The sequence below is a fragment of the Mus caroli genome, chromosome 11, assembly GCF_900094665.2.
Source record: "Mus caroli chromosome 11, CAROLI_EIJ_v1.1, whole genome shotgun sequence".
Taxonomy (NCBI): domain Eukaryota; kingdom Metazoa; phylum Chordata; class Mammalia; order Rodentia; family Muridae; genus Mus; species Mus caroli.
Window position 1 is genome coordinate 96,836,092 of NC_034580.1, and position 17,517 is coordinate 96,853,608.

At 49.0% G+C, this 17,517-nt stretch overlaps 1 protein-coding gene across 2 annotated transcripts in view; it reads right to left on the minus strand.

Moving 5' to 3' along the window:
* Cavin1 (caveolae associated protein 1) overlaps window positions 1-9,092 on the minus strand; it is a 14,480-nt gene extending 5,388 nt beyond the window's left edge. Inside the window, exons 1-2 of one of the 2 annotated variants that reach the window (XM_029484036.1) lie at window positions 8,195-8,828; window positions 2,177-2,542 (exon numbers count right to left, since the gene is read on the minus strand). In XM_029484036.1, coding sequence (XP_029339896.1) covers window positions 2,333-2,542; window positions 8,195-8,671 — 687 coding nt within the window. In that variant the 5' untranslated portion in view covers window positions 8,672-8,828 and the 3' untranslated portion in view covers window positions 2,177-2,332. Of the gene's footprint in view, window positions 1-2,176; window positions 2,543-8,194 lie in introns of those variants that run through there. The other variant, XM_021176547.1, reaches the window with a different exon arrangement.
* Between the last annotated feature and the right edge of the window lie 8,425 nt (window positions 9,093-17,517).

Sequence of the window (17,517 nt, forward strand, 5' to 3'; positions counted from 1 at the left end):
AAAGAAAGAAAGAAAGAAAGAAAGAAAGAAAGAAAGAAAGGAAGGAAGGAAGGAAGGAAGGAAGGAAGGAAGGAAGGAAGGAAGGAAGGAAGGAAATAAGGCTAAGGAGAACACCACAGGCTTTGATAGATAGATAGATAGATAGATAGATAGATAGATAGATAGATAGATCAACTTCCATTGTTGGGGAGTGGTCCAAGGGAGGAGGAGTTTATGCCTGGGATTTTCCAAGAAAAGTGCCTAGGAAATGTAACCCTCTTCATGATGGGCTTCCCTGGGACTGATGGCTTCTACCAGTGGCACCATCTTCTGGCTGGAAGGCTGGGAGCCGGGCAAGGAAGAACTTGGCCTGAGTCCCTGCACGACGTCCTATAGGCTGGCTCTGAACACACCACATCACCGTTAACTTTTCCCTCCATTAATGGATTTCTCGTTTCCACCCCCATTTCCAAGCCAGGCTTCCCTCATGACTCACGGCCTTGGAGTGCTGTGTTGGGCCCACCCAGTCTGTCGGTTGCTACAACAGCCAGCAACACAATCCAAATGCAGCTCCCCTTACTCTGGGCACCCAGGCCAGGCACCTTTGTCTCACTCCCGCGGATCTGGCAGAGTGATTAGGCCAATGGAGCGTCCTTGTGAAAAGCAAGAAGGGAGGGTTCTGCTTGTTCCAATTTCCCGTTTTTTATTAAACAAAACCACCACTCCCAACAGGCTTGGTTTCCAGGGTTACCTTTAATGACCAGGTCTGAACAAAAGCATGCACGGCTTCCCCAGCCCCTGCCAAGCACACATAGCTTGTTCCCCAAGCCAGGAAGGCACCAGGCCAGGCCAGAGGTAAAGAGGCCCTCGGGGAGCTTCCCACTACTTACACTTCACCTCCCAACCCTGCTGCAGAAAGTAAAATCTTCTGGCTTAGAAATGTCACTATAAGATTATAATCTGCTGGGCATGGCAGCGCACACCTTTAATCCTCAGGAGGCAGAGGTAGGTGGATCTCTGTGAGTTCGAGGCCAGCCTGGTCTACAGAGAGAGTTCCAGGACCGCTAGGGCTGTTACACAGAGAAAGAAACCCTGTCTCAGGAAAAGAAACAAAAAAGATAGATTATATTGTAACTGAGCACCCACTATGCCCTTGGCATTTTATATTTGTTAGAGAGAAGGCCAAATATCAGCCAGCTGGGGGTAAGAGCTTCTCTTGACTCAGTGCTAACCAGTTCTGTCTCCACTCTACCGAGAAAGACACTGGAGAGCACAGAGAAGAGGCTACATTGTGGCACAGAAGATGCGCTATGAAGAAGAAATGAAAGGAGAGTCCTAAAAGCCCAAGACCTCTGCTTCGGGTTACCCAGATAAGGCAAGAAGGTGCTTTCTCTATAGCTCCCTCAGCAACAAGGGCATTGTTCCCAAGAGGAATAGAACTGACTCTCAGGAAGGTGGCAGGGCCTCTGTTATTTAGGACGGCTCCAAAGAACCCCGTTCCATAAACAATCACACAGCGTATCTATAGTATTAAATTTTCACGAGGGAGGTAGATGGGGGGAAAAAAATCTTCAATGGTTCGTGAGGGCGATGACCGTAGGGAAAGGAAGAGAAGACAAGCAGAGAAGCTGTGTGCGTGGAGGCAGCTAAAATGTCCTCCCTTCGGGCCTCTCTGAGCTGGCAGCTTTGGGGTGCCCCACCCAAGGTAGGATCTGGCAAACATAAGGGATCCCTTTGCAAAACATTTTCTAAAAGAAAACGAGAAAAAAAAGTAAGCATAAATGTTTTCCTCAGCTACAGGGAGTGGGTGAAGAGGGCACGGAACAACTCCCAGGCCTGGGCCTCATGAAGGCCCCCCCACCTCCAAAGAGGCTTGGAGCCAAGCTGGCCAGTCCCTAAGGGGTAGGGCGTGAGGGGGCAGGGAAGCGAGAACCAGAAGACACACCCAGTTTCATGCAGCTTCATGCAAGGCAGCCTTCGGGTGCAGCTCAAGTCTGGTGCTGGGCGAGCCACAATTTAAAGAGAAATCAAAGGGGGTTCCATTCTGTGGTCGAGCATTTGCTTAGCAAGCAGGGAGTTCTAGGGTCCATCTGTAGCACTGGGAGAGCAAAACATCCCCACCACCACCCAAGGAGGGGAGAACCCCCCTCTTCACCCTCCGACCCCACCACACACACAAAACATTTGCCAGAGCACTGCAGAATACAAGCATTTTCCAACACCCATTGCCAGCCCATAATGGACAACAGCTTGAAAGGACAGGCCATGAAGGCACTGACTTTCATCAAATGAAGAGCCAATAGGAACCAGGAGGGACACCCTGTGCCCAGCGGGCCCTGTGTCCCAGGAGATCCTAGATACTCCCACCAGCCGTTGGCTCTTCTGGGGTGGATCGGAGCCCAGGCTCTGGGTAATAGGGTAGTGGATTGGGCATCTGCTCAAAGGCTGGGCGGTCAGACACTGATTCAGGCTTCAGGTGAAAGGGCTCAGTCTCAGGCAGGAGGTCAAGAGGCACGATCTTGGGCGTGGCTGGGCCAGAGGGTGCATTCGGCTTCTTCTTGGGCTAAGATGAGGAAAAGGGGTTTAAATGGCACTTGGGATGGATGCAGGGAGATTGACAGAAAGAAGGCCTCTGTGGCACGCAGAGTGGGGTCTGGTTGAAGAGGGAGAGGCCCCGGAATGAACTAGGGTGTGCCAAAAACATATTTGAAACGCTTCTTTAGGAGGGCCCTAGGGCTGGAAGGGGTGGGACGAACCCAAGCCCATGAATTAATAAACACAGCTTCAACGGAACCCCCTTCCATCTCCTTCCTGTCTTCTAGAATGTTCCTTGGTCCTCTCCTTTGGTTCACACCCTCCATTGTCATGCCACTGTTCTGCAGGAGCCGGTCATGGCTACTGAGGGGCTGGAGAGAAAGGGGAGAGAGCTCGACAGGCATGGAGAAGGACTGTGTTTGAGACCAGTTGGTAAATCCTAGCAGGAAGGCTCATCTGAGTAGAAGAAACACACACTCCCTTCCTTCTTCTTATTCCCCAAGGCAGGGTGGGCATGCCTGGGTGCCACCCTGGATCAGAAAAGGGACAGGCATACAAGAGGGACACTCTGGCTACTCCCCTTTTGGCTGCGTTTCTACCTTGTGCTTCTTTTGCTCTCCAGGGCTTAGACTATCAGACACTATAACACAGAGAGAAATCAGAATCTAAAATCAAGCTGTCTTCAGAACAGGTGGGCCTACGGGGTTCCCAGGGGCAGCTAGCTTCCAACCCTCTCCAGAGCTCACACTCTTGAACTTGGGAGAGGGACAGTTGGGGAAACAGCAGACTCAGACAATAGCGATGTTCAGTAAGGCATGTAAAACTCCAAGGCAGCAACAGGTCCCAGCCTGCAGAGTCCGGGGAAGAGACAGGAACATCAGGGAGGTGGGTGGAAAATGACTCTCCTAGAAAGGACGCCTAAGCCAGGGACACCCCTGGCTGGCCTGGAGCTTACTCCTTACCCCAGGAACTTCTCCCCCTTGCTCTCTTGTGTCTGGGTAACCAGTCTTTGCTTCTATTTCAGCCACTAATGGCCATCAATACTCCACAGTTGGCCAGTTGGCCACTTGTAACCAACATAGCACATGTGTCTGCACACACACACACACACACACACACACACACACACACACACACCCCACAGCACCCCAATAAGGAGCAACAGACCCAGGTTCTTACCCAGTTTGCCCAGTCAGTGTCTCCTGTAGCTCAGGTTGACCTCAAACAGGCTATGTAGCTGAGAGGGACCTTGAAACGTCTAATCCTCCTGCCTCCACTTGCCTGAGTACCGAGATTACAGGCACATGGCCACCCAGCTAATTTATGTGGTGCTAGAAATGGATCCCAGGGCTGTAAGCCAGTACCCCAGCCAACAAAGTGAGAGTCCTGTCCCCTGTTTGCTGGTTTGGGGTGGTGGTTGTTGTTTTGAGAGGGTCTCCCTAAGTAGCCCAGGCTGATCTCAAACTCACAATCTTGCTTCCATAGCGTCCAGAGAGCTTGGAGGCCAGCTATGCACTACCACACTCAGCTGGCCCCAGTTTTAACGTGACCTCATCGCTTAAGTGACAATAAGCATGTAACTTCCCCTGGTCTGGGCCCCAGCTTCCTAAGACACACAATGGAGAGGATGAAGCTGGTTATCTTCGAACTCAGAGGGCCAGAGCCACAGACGGATGAAATATTCACACAGATGGTGTTGCATTTAGCTTTGCTACCCCACCTAAGCTCCGGGAACAGGCCGCCCTCCCCTCATCTCTGAGACTGCTGCTTAGTGGCGTACTACCCTGTCCCCTCTTGCTGCCAGCTGCTGGCTTTATACCCTTGTCCCGCCTTTTTAACTTTGACTTTTACAATAGTCAGGTCTGACTTTTAAAACGGGGAGGTAGGTGGGCAGATAGTAAGATTTCCTTCAGTCCTGGGAATGCCCCTAAAAATACCCTTGTCTGCTTTGGATTGCACGACCAAGAAAAACAGCCCAAAGCCATCAGTTAGGCTTGGTAGACACACGCCACAGGGATGAGGCTAAGGGGGTAAAAGGGAGCGTAGCAACAAGCTGCAAGTACTTTTAGATAAAGGTTTAGGGTTCTTCTAGAGAAAGGTACCCGTGATCCACCAGGAGCACAGGAAGGAAGGAATTAAAGGCTGGTGAAATTTTGAGGAGAAGCCAGCAAACCCTCATTCCAGCCATACTGTCCTCTCCTTTAGTGTCTGTGAGTAATCTGATCTCCTCAAGGCTTCTGGGTCCTCTCCCCAGGCAGTGGAGCAAATCCAAAGGGTATCAGCCTTGCCTCATCCAAACTAGCCCACCTTTGGGGGATAGAGGGCAATGGTAAATCACTTTGCCTAGGGCACTTGAGCTTGGAAAGGTTACAATGTCAAGAAAGTCTTTGTTTCCATTTTGTCTTGCCTTCTAGATTCTAATCTAGAGCTGGAAGTGTCAGACTCTTCACTGTAAGAGTGGCTGTGTGGATTTCAGCTCTCCTGGGTTGCACCATGTTTCAGCCGCCTCCATCTGCACAAATTACCCAGGCTTCCCAGAGGCCCTCAGTCTACAACTTTTAGACTTCACTACCCTGCCCAGTAGTGGTGGCACACACCTTTAATGGTAGCACTCTGGAGACAGAGGCAGGTGGATCTATCTCTGAATTTGAGGCCAGCCTGGTCTACAGAGGGAGTTCCAGAACAGCCAGAGCTGCACAAAAAGAAAGAAAGAAACAAGCAAGCAAAAAGTTCTGTCTCAAACAAAACAAAATAATAATAACAAAAGAATCTCCCCTTCACTAGCTGTTGCCTCTAACTCTTACCCTATAGGACAGAATGAGACGCCAAACCACTTGCTTTTGTTGATAGCCACATTCGGGATCCCCACACCAGGAATACGGCATGGGTGGCCAGACATCCTGATCCCAGCACTAAGACACCCAGATCCTTGGGTTCCGTCTTCTACGGTATCCCTTTTGCCATATCAAGACTTCCCACACCTAGAGGGGGAACATAGAATCTCCTTTCTGCTTTCCCTCTAAAAACTCATATCATCTGGGAGCCCTTTTCCAGTCGGTGCCCCCCCCCCCACTCCCAACCCCTGCCTTCCTTGCTCTCTCTGCCTGGCCATCTCCTTATCCTGAGTTTCCCATAAACTCTGCCGCCCCCAGTCTTCCCTATTAGGCTTGCCAAGACACAGGGCTATTTTTACCCTATTCTTTTCTCAGACCGTGGACCTCTGCAGACCCGGGAGAAGAGGCTGCTTTCCTCCAACATGGGAGGCTCCACCCCCCAGCCCCCCCCCCCCTGGAACATCCTTGGGACAGCTCAGGGATGTTTTGCAACTCTGAGCCCCATCCCATGTCCTGGAAGCTGGGTCCTTACCTCTGAGCTTGTCCCTGTCACTGAAGTGACAGGGACACTTCTTTCTTTTGAGATTTATTTATTTTTTAAATTTTGCGTATGGGTGTTTTGCCTGTATTCATGTCTGTGCAGAACATGTGTGCAGCACCCTTGCTGAGGCAGAAGAGGGTGTTGAACCCCCTGGAACTGGAGTTAGATTGTTGTTAGCCATCATGGGGGTGACTGGTTCGCTGGAAGGGCACCCAGTGCTGTTTATGACTGAGCCATCTCTCCACCCCCAGTCCCAAGCCACTCTCCCTTAATTCTTCCCTCCTCACTCACTGGCTTGGTGTTTCAGATATAGTCAAAGCCATCTAGTGCGTGCCCCACCCCACCGCACTGGTCAGATAGTGATGACTGTCAAAGGCTGAAGATGGAACAGAACAGAGAGGAGGATGACCACAGCAGAGAAGTCGTCCACCCACTCAACACTTGTCCTTTCTCTCTGAATCACCCTCCTCAGCCTGGGGAGGTTTACCTCCAGGTTGAGAATGTCCCCAGACTGCATAACCTGGTACATTTAAAATGAGAAAGTCACCTGTCCAAGTTCTTTGTGACAAGCACAGAAGGAGAGAGCTAGCTTACTTCTCTTTCCCTAAACATCACCTGTGTGGCAAGGGCCACACCGGTCTCAAAAACAACCCACAGGACCCACACCTCCTGCTTCCACGCAGTTAGACTGAGTGGAAACGGCTTTCTAAGTAAACACTGTTCTCCTACCCAGCGGGTGCTATAAATGGGAGACGCAAAGCCTTTTTTTTGTTTGTTTTAGACTGGGTTGTGTTATATGTCCCAGGCTGCTTTGGCCTCTGGAATGATGGGGCCCCGGGTAAACACCAGCCGGGCAAAGCTTTTTGCAGGCCCCTTGAGAGAGTACCTCAGCAGTATGTAGAGGCAGGAGCTGGGAGCAGGCCTGTTCTGCCTCTGGCCTACCACCAAGGATTCCAAGAATATATGGTCTGCTCCATTCTTCCCCAGACACTGTCCCCTCTGCATCACTCATGGTCACTCTTAGGGAAACTAAGCGAAGGTCCTCATCTCACATCACATGGTTACTCTGGGGCATCTTAATCAAGAAAGTCTCTGAGCTTGGTGATCACAGCTCCATTACAAAGATCCTTGAAAGTAGAGCACGTGGGAAAACTCGGGTTTTTTGTTTGTTTGTTTGTTTCCATTCCCTTCAGGAGCATAAACTAACCCTACAACCCTCACTCCTCTTAGGAGTAGAAGCATCAATTAGGCCCAAGCAGGAGGACGCAGAGCTCAGCACAATCCCTCCCAGAGAAAGAGCACTAATTCCACACTCAGCTCAGCCTTACTCTCAAGGGGGTCAGGGATGGGGAGCGCAGGGACAAATCTGCACTGCACTGAGACTTTCAGATGCTTTAGGGGTTAAGATTATCACAGTTGTAGCGAGGCTGGAAGAACCCAGAAAGGTGCAAAGAATGCAACGGGCGGAGCCCGTGGAGTGCGGCAGCCTCCACCCACCAGCACCTTCACAGCTCGGGACATGGCCCCCGCAATCATGCGGGGGTGGGGTGATTCACTGCGTCCAGACCGCCACCTCCACCCGCCCCACTTACACTCCTAACGCCCACCCTACCTGCCCCACCCGCTCCCAGCAGGCGCCAAGGGCGCCGCGCACTGCAAGACCCTTGGGAACTGAAAGTGCTTGGAGGCCAGGGGCAGATCGCGGCCTAGGGACATGCATGGCTAGCCGAGGTTGATGCGGGGGCGCGGGGATAGGGTGGGGGGGGGCTGACGATCGTGTCCCTTGCATGGCGCCCCCCCCACTGCGTGCCTGAGCCCTGAATCACCCGCTATATCGGGCCCGCAGCGCCGGAGGCCCCAGGTCCTGGGCCCCACCTTTAGTGTCTGCTTACAGAGGGGTATACAGAGACCACCAGGGACCTCGGGTATTCCCTCCCTTTTCCTCCTCTCCCCCTCCCAAAAAAAAACTTCCTCCAAGTGGAAAGGCGTTTGACAGACAAGCTGGGAGCATTCAGCGTTCCCAAGTCTAGCCCGCTAACTTTTCGGATAGGAGTTAGAGACCGTGGGGAGGAGCCTGGAGAGGAAGGCGCAGGGTGCGCCCCTCTGTGAGCCCCAAGAGTTTGCCACTCCCTAAACCCCACTCCAGCTGGGTTCACAGGAAGGAGGGAGGAGCTCCTGACCGCTCTCACCAGGCCGGGCTGACGGAGAAACGAGCCTCAGCCGGGTGTCCCCACCCGGATCCCAGGCCGGGGCCCCGGGGGGGGGGTACCCCCAGCTCTGGGCGCGGTCCGCCCCGCGGGCTCACCTGGTAGATCATGACTTTGAAGTTGCGGCGCCTCAGCAGCTCCGCCTCGTTGACCTCCAGTTTCTTTATCTGGCCGGCCTGGCGCTCCAGGCTGCCGCGCACGGTCTTCACGTTGACGCTGACCTTGCGCACTTTCTCCAGCAACTTGCTCACGGTGTTGCTCGTGGTGGCGTGCGCCTTGCCCAGTTTGCTCAGCTCTCCCTGGATGCTCTGCACAGCGCCCTCCATCTCCGCCTGTCGCTCCTCCAGCTGGGCTTGGGTCAACTGGATCTGGTCAACGGCGCCGATGATTTTATCCAGAAGGCTCAGCACCAGCACACCGTTCACCTGGTCCGACTTGATCAGCTCGTCGGAGCCGGTCCCCGACGGCTCCTCCGTGGCCCGCGCCTCCCCTTGGGTGGGCTCCGGGCCCTCCGAGGAAGCATCGGGAAATCCGGAATACGGTCGCTCGACGATATGGAGCGTGACATCCTCCATGGCTTCCCGGAGCCGTGCGGGACCGACCGGGTAGAACTGGAGCGAGAGACCGGGAGAGAAGGAGGAGCGAGAGACTGGACAGCGAGCAGGAGCCCAGAGCGGAGGAAACTCGAGCCACGTCCGTGCGCACCGGGACTCTAGCCAGAACTGTGGGGCGGGGAATCTGCGAGTTGCCCGGCTCCCAGACCAAACCCGGAGTCACGTCGGCCATTGGCTGGCCCCACCCCAGAAAGGGAGGAACCGGAGCAGGAGGGGAGACCAACCCCGGAGGGGCAGCAGAGGGGAACCCAAGAGCCGGGCGCCCCACCCAGTTCAGGATGGTTGGAATAGTTGGAGCGGGAGTCTAGGGCCCCCCTTGGCAGTGGAGGCTGCGGCAGCGGGACTGGGGCGGAGGAATGTGAGCTGCGGAAAGGAATTAGGTCTTCGGAGTGTGCTCTACTCTTTCTCTTTCCTCACTCACAAACCCACTCCAGCCTTTTAAGATCAAGCTGAGGTCCAAATGGCGCGTGAATTGGGTGTAAACGAGTATTTTGTGTCTATGCCTCATGTCCTTGGAAGATCCTGGCCCTATACAATCTTTTTCAAAGATTTAGGGGTCCACCCCCATCGTCTATCTGTACACTGAGTTACCACTGTCCCCCAAATCTTGTGGGGTTGTTAGTGAGAGGGAGGGAAGAGATGAAATGACAGAAAGGGTGACGGCCTAGAAAGGGCCTCTAGGTTTCTCTTAGAATTGTAAGAACAGAGCATGATTAAGGCGAGAAGTAAATTATAAAGTAAAAGCTTTTGGTCACTTCTCCCAGGGTCCCCTCCAGCAGCTATCTAGCTAATTCTGAGAATGTGTGCGTCGGACTTGTTCTTCCCTTGGGTTCTCGGATATTAGGTGAGCATTCAGGGAGATTACGGAACCCCATCTCTTTACCTAGCAGAGAAAAGAAGGCCAAGAGGAGGCAGGTGACTCTCCAGGGTTCACTCCAGGTTACTGTCACCATCTGTTCTTAGCTCCAGCTCTCTGAACTCCACCGGTACTCAGAACCTTTCCCTGGGGCAGGAATTGAGGCAACTATAGCGGTACTACCGAATGGGGAAGCGAACAGTTTTCTTCATGGTGCTGAACACCAAGGAGCTGGTAGTTCTGAGCAGGCGCAGAAAAGCCCTTAGCACAGACGTCTAGAGACACAGGCTGCCCTGCTCCCACATCTGGCCCTCAGCAATCCCTGGAGCCACCCCAATTCCCTTTCCCACAGAGATACTGAAAACCTTTTCCCTGCTTAGGAAACCAGGCTTGGGGTTCCCCGTCTGAATGGGTTCTCGGCAAAAGGTCACTTCTAGTCTGGTGTCCACCATCCTTAAGTTAAATGCTGCTCTGTGGAGACTCGAGGGTCGTCGATCTAATCAATCAATTCACTAACGTGTGGAGCAGACTACCATATAGGGTATAGAACTTTAGGGACCACTGAATAAAACAGCAATCCCTCAACACACCAATCAGTTTTCTCACTTGAGGTTAAAGAAGAGAGACCCTCAGGCGGGAGTGGTGACACAGGTCTTCAGTCCCAGCCATTGGGAGGCAGAGGCAGGCAGATCTCTGAGTTTGAGGCCAGCCTAGTCTACATAGTGAGATTCAGGATAGCCAGGACTACACAGAGAAACCCTGCCTTGAAAGATAAAACAAAACAAAACAAAAAAAGAGTGAACCTCTGCATACAATAGAATATTTGCCAGGTGTGGTGGAATACCTTTGATCAAAGCACTTGGAAGGCAGACAGGCAGATGTCTATGAGTTCAACACCATCTTGGTCTACATAGCTAGTTCCAGGCTAGCCAGAGCTATACACTGATACCCTGTCTCAAAAACAAAACACATGGGAAAACAAACAAACAAAAAACCTACACATTTTATAACCATCACAATGGGCCGATTACCAACTTTTTAAAAGAAAGAATTAAAGAAAGAGAGAGAGAGAGAGAGAGAGAGAAGAAAAGAAAAGAAAAGAAAAGAAAAGAAAAGAAAAGAAAAGAAAAGAAAAGAAAAGAAAAGAAAAGAAAAAAAGGGGGACTGGAGAGATTGCTCAATGGTTAGAGGTGCTTACTACTCTTGCAGAGAACCCAAGTGTGGTTCCCAATAACCACAGTTCCTCTGGGTCTGGGTCCAGAGAATCTGATGTCCTCTCTTCTGCCCTCCACTGGCACCTGCACACACACACACTAAATAAGTAAGTAAATAAATAAATTTAAATTATAGCAATTTAAATTCTTTTCTATTAAGAACTGATAACGCTTTAAGAAAAAAAGAGTGTCAGGAGAAAGCCTTACTGGACCTTCAAACTATTTCTCTTCCTATACTTTCAGTATGGGTCATGGTAGTGCACACCTTTAATGCCAGCACTTGGAAGTCAGAGGCAGGTGGTTTAAGTTTATGTTTGAGGCCAGCCTGGTCTACAAAACAAGTTCCAGGACAGTCAGGGCTGTTACATAGGGAAACCCTGTCCCCAAACACAAATAAACAAAAGAAGAGGGCACACAGAAGAGCTGGCTCATGAGTTAAGAGCACTGCTGCTCTTGCAGAGGACCAGCTTCAGTTCCCAGCATCCACATGGTGGTTGACAAACATCCATAACTGCAGTTTAGGGGATCTGGTGTCCTCTTCTGATCTCTGCCAGCCCTAGGCCAGCACATGGTGCACATACATCCATGCAAGGAGAATGCTCATAGGCACTAAACAAATAAATCTTTTTTAAAAATTAAAAGGGGTGTGTGTGTGTGTGTGTTCATGTGCAAAGTCAGAAGACAACTTTTGGGAGTCAGTTTTCTCCTTGTAGCCTGAATGTTTGGGATCGAACTCGGATCATCAGGCTTGGTGGCAAGCACCTTTACCTGCCAACTCCCCTACAGCCCCACGAGCTACATTACTCAACAGGCAAGGTACAGATTGCAAATAGTACAAGCAAGTAAGTAACACAGTGGAATGAAGCCATTTTATTTGTTGTTTTCTTTTGGATTCTAGGCATGCACCAACATGCCCAGCTATTTTTGTTCCTTGAGATAGGATCTTGCCCAGCTGGCCTCACATTCATGGTGATTCTCCTGCACCGGCCTCCAGAGTACCGGAATTGCAGACATGCTCCACCACAACCACTAAGGAAATTGTACTTCTTTTCCTATCCTAGTTATTAGTCTTCCCTCCCAGAAAGCCACTGTTAGTATTTTCCTGGGGAATTTTCTATAGCACATTTCTGCATACATGTGTGCTTAATCATATATACCTGCAATTTGAGCTTATGAGAGGCTGAAGCAGGATGTTTGTGAGTTGGAAGCCAGCCTGGGCTACAATAGTAGGACCCAATTTTTCTTTTAAAAAGAAAGAAGGGGGCTGGAGAGATGGCATAGTGGTTAAGAGCACTGACTGCTCTTCCAGAGGTCCTGAGTTCAATTCCCAGCAACCACACGGTGGCTCACAACCATCTGTAATGGGATCCGATGCCCTTTTCTGGGGTGTCTGAAGAGAGCAATGGTGTACTCATCTACATAAAATAAATAATTAAGTCTTAAGAAAGAAAGAAAGAAAGAAAGAAAGAAAGAAAGAAAGAAAGAAAGAAAGAAAGGAAGAAGAGGAGGAGGAAGAGGAGGAGGAGGAGAACATAGTAACATATACCTTTAATCCCAGCACTTGGGAGGCAGAGACAGAAAATTCTATAAATTTGAAACTATCCTAGTCTACACAGGAGAGTTCCAGGCCAACCAATATTACCCTATTTCAAAAGAAAGAAAGACAAAAGAAAAGAAAGAAATTTTGTGCACAAAAAGATCATATTATATATACATATATATTTTCTTTTTTTGAAATGTTAATATTTCCTAAGGTTTTCTTTTCCACACAGAACTACCCTATTTTTTTTTTAAGATTTTATTATATATAAGGAGTACACTGTAGCTGTCTTCAGACAGAAGAGGGCATCGAATCCCATTGCAGATGGTTGCGAGCCACCATGTGGTTGCTGGGAATTGAACTCAGGACCTCTGAAAGAACAATCAGTGCTCTTAACCACTGAGCCATCTCTCCACCCCCCTATTTTTTAATGTATGCATGGACTATAGCTTATTCAACCAGTTCCCTATCAGTGGACATTTGCAGATTACATTTTAAAGAGGCATTTGTATGGATGCTTTGCTTTTATGGCTACGTCCTGCTAAGGCAGTTGTTAAGTCAATACAGTTGTAGCTCTCCCACCAGGAAAGTCTTTGCAGTCCACTTCTTCAAAAGGAATGCCAGTATTTGCGGATGAGTCACGTTACCTCCCAGGGGTAGCCCCATGGACACAGAGCTAACTCATCTGCTGCCTCCCTCCCTCACAGAGAATCTTTGCAAAAGGGCCCTACCCCTGCAAAGCTATTTTGCAAAAATATCCACATCGGCAAACTTCTCCCAGAATTATTCTTCTTATTAAATGCCAACTAATTCCAGCAGGGGATGTGTTGAGCCCTGTGCAACCTGACAGACACTCAGACCAAGAGCCCGGCAATTCTTTCCAGAACCTTAGCGGGCCCCTTCTTCTGTGTCACTGCGTGCCGCACACCATTGCGGACATTCAGATTTATGTTTGAGTTGGCCATGGCTCAATCCGCTCGCTGAAATCTGTGCTGTTCCCTTGTCTGTTTCAGCTGCAGAAAATGAGTCCACAAAATGAATATGGAGGGTAAGACAAATATTTCTTTAGGTGCAGGAAAAGCGCGCGCACACACGCGCGCGCGCGCGCACACACACACACACACATACACACACACACACATACACACACACACGCAGACAAGATTGCAATCACATCAGCAGTTAGACTCTCCCAGTGATCATGTTCCTGCAACTACGCAGCATCTGTTCAATAAAGGGCAAGCGTTTACCATGTACCATCTTCGGGGGCGTGAGGGAGGATGGAGGAGCATCTGTAGGGGGCAAGTAAGGGACAAGCATAACCCTGGAAACAGCAGAGTTATGAAAGCACATGATGGACTAGACAAGCACCGTCCCTCTCATTGTGGTTCTGGCCTTCACTCGACGAGTTTGCATGTAAGGAAATGCAACAAGAAATGTCTAATCTGTTCCACTCAGCTTCAGGTCCCAGCTGAGTGAGATCCCAGGGAGACAGTGTGTTTGGTGAACAATAAGCGATTGGGATGGCGGATGTGTCCTTCCATCAGAGAAACCAAGGCCAGCCCTCAGCAGCTGGCTCCTAGCTGCCACAAACAGCAGGCACCCCCTCTCCAGCCTTAATGGTGCTATTCTTATCTCTCTGGTGTATTTTAAAAAGTCCTTCAATCGTTTGTATATTTCTCCTCCTCAAAAATTCCTTCTCATGCCAGGCTGTGGTGGCACATCCCTTTAATCCCTTTAATCCCAGCACTCAGGAGGCAGAGGCAGGAGGATTTCTGTGTTCCAGGCCAGCCTGGTCTACAGAGAGAGTTCCAGGACAGCCAGGGCTACACAGAGAAACCTTGTCTCAAAAAAACAAAAACAAAAACAAAAACAAAAAAACAAGAATAAAACAAACAAAAATAAAAAAGTCTCTTTTTAAAAAATTAGTGTGTTGGCAGCCAGGTGTGGTGACATATGTAACCCCAGCATTTGGGAGGCAGAAGCAAGAGAATCAGGAGTTCAAGGTCACGCTCAATTACATAATGAGTTTGAGGCCACTCTGGCTACATGAGACTCTATTTCAGACAAGCGAGCAAACAGCAAACAGAATAGCTGTTGGGCTGGGATGTTAGTGGAGTTTCATACCTAGAAGATATTAGGCCCTGTCTTGGGTTCCATCTCCAGAACTGTAATCAATAAATCAATCAATAACTTTTTTTTTTCCAAGATAGCGTCTCCCTACGTTGCCCTGGTTTCCTGGGAACTTGCTACGTAGACCATACTGGTCTTGAACTCACAGAGATCCTCCTGCTTCTGCCTCCAGGGTGCTGGGGTTGAACGTGTGTGCCATCATGTCTGGCTTAATTTTTAAAATTTATTTATTTTTATTTTATGTGCATTGGCATTTCGCCTGCATGTGTGTCTGAGTGAGAGTGTCAGACCTTGAAGTTACTTACATACAGTGTGAGCTGCTGCGAGGGCGCTGGGATTTGAGTCAGGCTGCTGGCAGTCACAGATGCCTACATTGTTACCATATTCCTTTTTACTACATTGCTGTAGCCTTTTTAAAAATATCTATTTATTTTTATTATTTAAAAAAAAAGCTAAGCCAGGCGTGGTGGCGCACACCTTTAATCCCAGCACTTGGGAGGCAGAGGCAGGCGGATTTCTGAGTTCGAGGACAGCCTGGTCTACAAAGTGAGTTCCAGGACAGCCAGGGCCACACAGAGAAACCCTGTCTCGAAAAACCAAACCAAACCAAACCAAAACAAAACAAAACAAAACAAAAAAAACCCAAAAAACAAACAAACAAAAAAACCCAAAAACGTTAATGCATTTATTTGTGTGTACACACATATGTGTGTGGATTCCTAGGAATCCAGAAAAGAACGTCAAACCCCCTGGAACTGGAGTCACAGACAGCTGTGCGCCATCTGTGTTAGGAACCACATTCTAGTCCCCTGCAAGAGTGGCAAGTGTTTTGAACTGAGCTGTCTCTTGGGTGTCTTCTTGCATTATTTTAAATGTTCTGTAAACATGTGTGCCTGGGTACGGTGTGTGTACATGAGAGCAGATGCCCACAGAGGCCAGAAGAGGGCCTGAGAGATGGCGCGGCTATTAAGTTTGGTTCCCAGGATCTAACGTGGCAGCTAACAACCAACTGTAACTTCTGTTCTAGAGGATGGGACACCTCAGAGCCTAGGAATGCCTGTGATACATAGCCATACATGTAAGCAAAATAACCGTACACATAAAGTAAAAACAAATAAAATTTTTGTTTTTAAATTAGAAAAGAAAGAGGCCTGGTGCTCTCTGGAGCTGGACCCAGGATGTGGGTCTTTTGCAAGAGCAATGCTGACTCTTTCTGCTTATTTACCATGAGACAGCATCTGAGGAGTGTCAGGGGGCTTCCAGGCCGTCTCTCCAGCTCCTGTCTCTGGGTCTTTAACCTCTTCTCCTTAGCTCACACTGTAGGCACAGCACGGCTGCTTAATTTTCCTAAAACGTTGCCTTGGTTGTCAGCGCCCTTGGGAGGGGAAGGCACCTTCTGCAGCCTTACCTCCCTGGCGATGGTGAAGTCATTAGGCTTTGCCGCTGGCTTTTGCCTGGCATCTAACCTTCAATACATACAAAGGATTGCTATTCATTTCTTCCGTTTTTACGTTAACCTCCTGCTAGTCCAGTTTGCCTGAAGGTCCTATTCCAAAGACAAGCCACATCCACCATCAATCTGAGCATTGCTTCGTTCTACGTATGTGTTCGCTCTCCAGTTAGACCAGGACCTCTCTGATGCCTATCTGGTGGGAACACATATATTTAAAAGGAGCTGAGGATGGTGGCACATACCTGTACCCTCAACACATGGGAACCAAGGAAGGAGGATTTTAAAAAGTATTTATTTTTATATGTGTGTGTGCATGTGCGTGTGCATGTGGGTGTACACATGTATGAGTGGATCTGCAGAGGCCAGAAGAGGGTGTCAGATCCCCTGGAGCTGGAGTTACAGGTGATTAGGAGACACCTAATGTGGTTGCTTAGAACTAAACTCAGATGCCCTGCCAGAAGAGGGAGCATTCTTGACTTGGGAGCCACCCCTGCTTCCCCAGAAGGACAATCTTGAGTTCAAGGCAAGCTGGGCTTCATAGTAACAAGATCCTGCCTCAAAATTAATTAATTAATTATTAATTAATTAAAGTTCTATCACAACTTGCATCTCCAGTGCCAACAAACAATATTTCAGAAGTATTTCAGCTTTGGGATTGTAGCTCAGTTGGTCCAGTGCTGGCTTAGCAGTCACAAAACTCCGTTCAAGCCCCAGCACCACAAAAAAACAAGATGACGGTACACACTTGTCATCCCAGCACTCCAGACGTGGAGGACAGGAGGACCAAGAGTTGAAAGATATTCTCAGCTGCATAGCAAGCAAGAGGCCAGTCTGGGAGACATGAGAACCTGTCTCAAACAACAACATAAAATTAAACTTTAGTATTTCTCAGTTGTAAATGCTTGAAAATGTTTCCCAAGTTGAGGCTAGATTTAATCACTAAGAAATAAGTGAACTATTTATATTTATCCTATTAACATGTAACAAAAATTTCCTTTATTAAAAGGAGGCAGGTCGGGGCTGGAGAAATGGCTCAGCGGTTAAGAGCACTGACTGCTCTTCCAGAGGTCCTGAGTTCAATTTCCATCAACCACAAGGAGGCTCACAACCATCTGTAATGAAATCCAATGCCCTCTTCTGATGTGTCCGAAGACAGCTATAGTGTATTCATATACATAAAATAAATAAATAAACAAACAAACAAATAAATAAATCTTTAAATTTAAAAAAAAAGGAGGCTGGTAAGAGCAAGCATGATGGCTTAATAAGTAAAGGCACTAGACACCAAGCTTACAATCTGAGTTCGATCCTAGGACCCTCAGGGTGAAAAGAGAGATCCCCTCAAATTGTTCCCTGAACTCCACACATGTATTCTCAATACTTATGCATATACATACATACATACATGTAATAAAATGATTTTTAAAAATTGAGTTTAGTGGTGGCGCATGCCTTTAATCCTAGCACTCAGGAGGCAGAGACAGACGGATTTCTGAGTTTGAGGCCAGCCTGGTCTACAGAGTGAGTTCCAGGACAGCCAGGGCTACACAGAGAAACCCTGTCTCAAAAAACAAACAAACAAACAAACAAGAGTAGAAGAGAAAAGGAGGA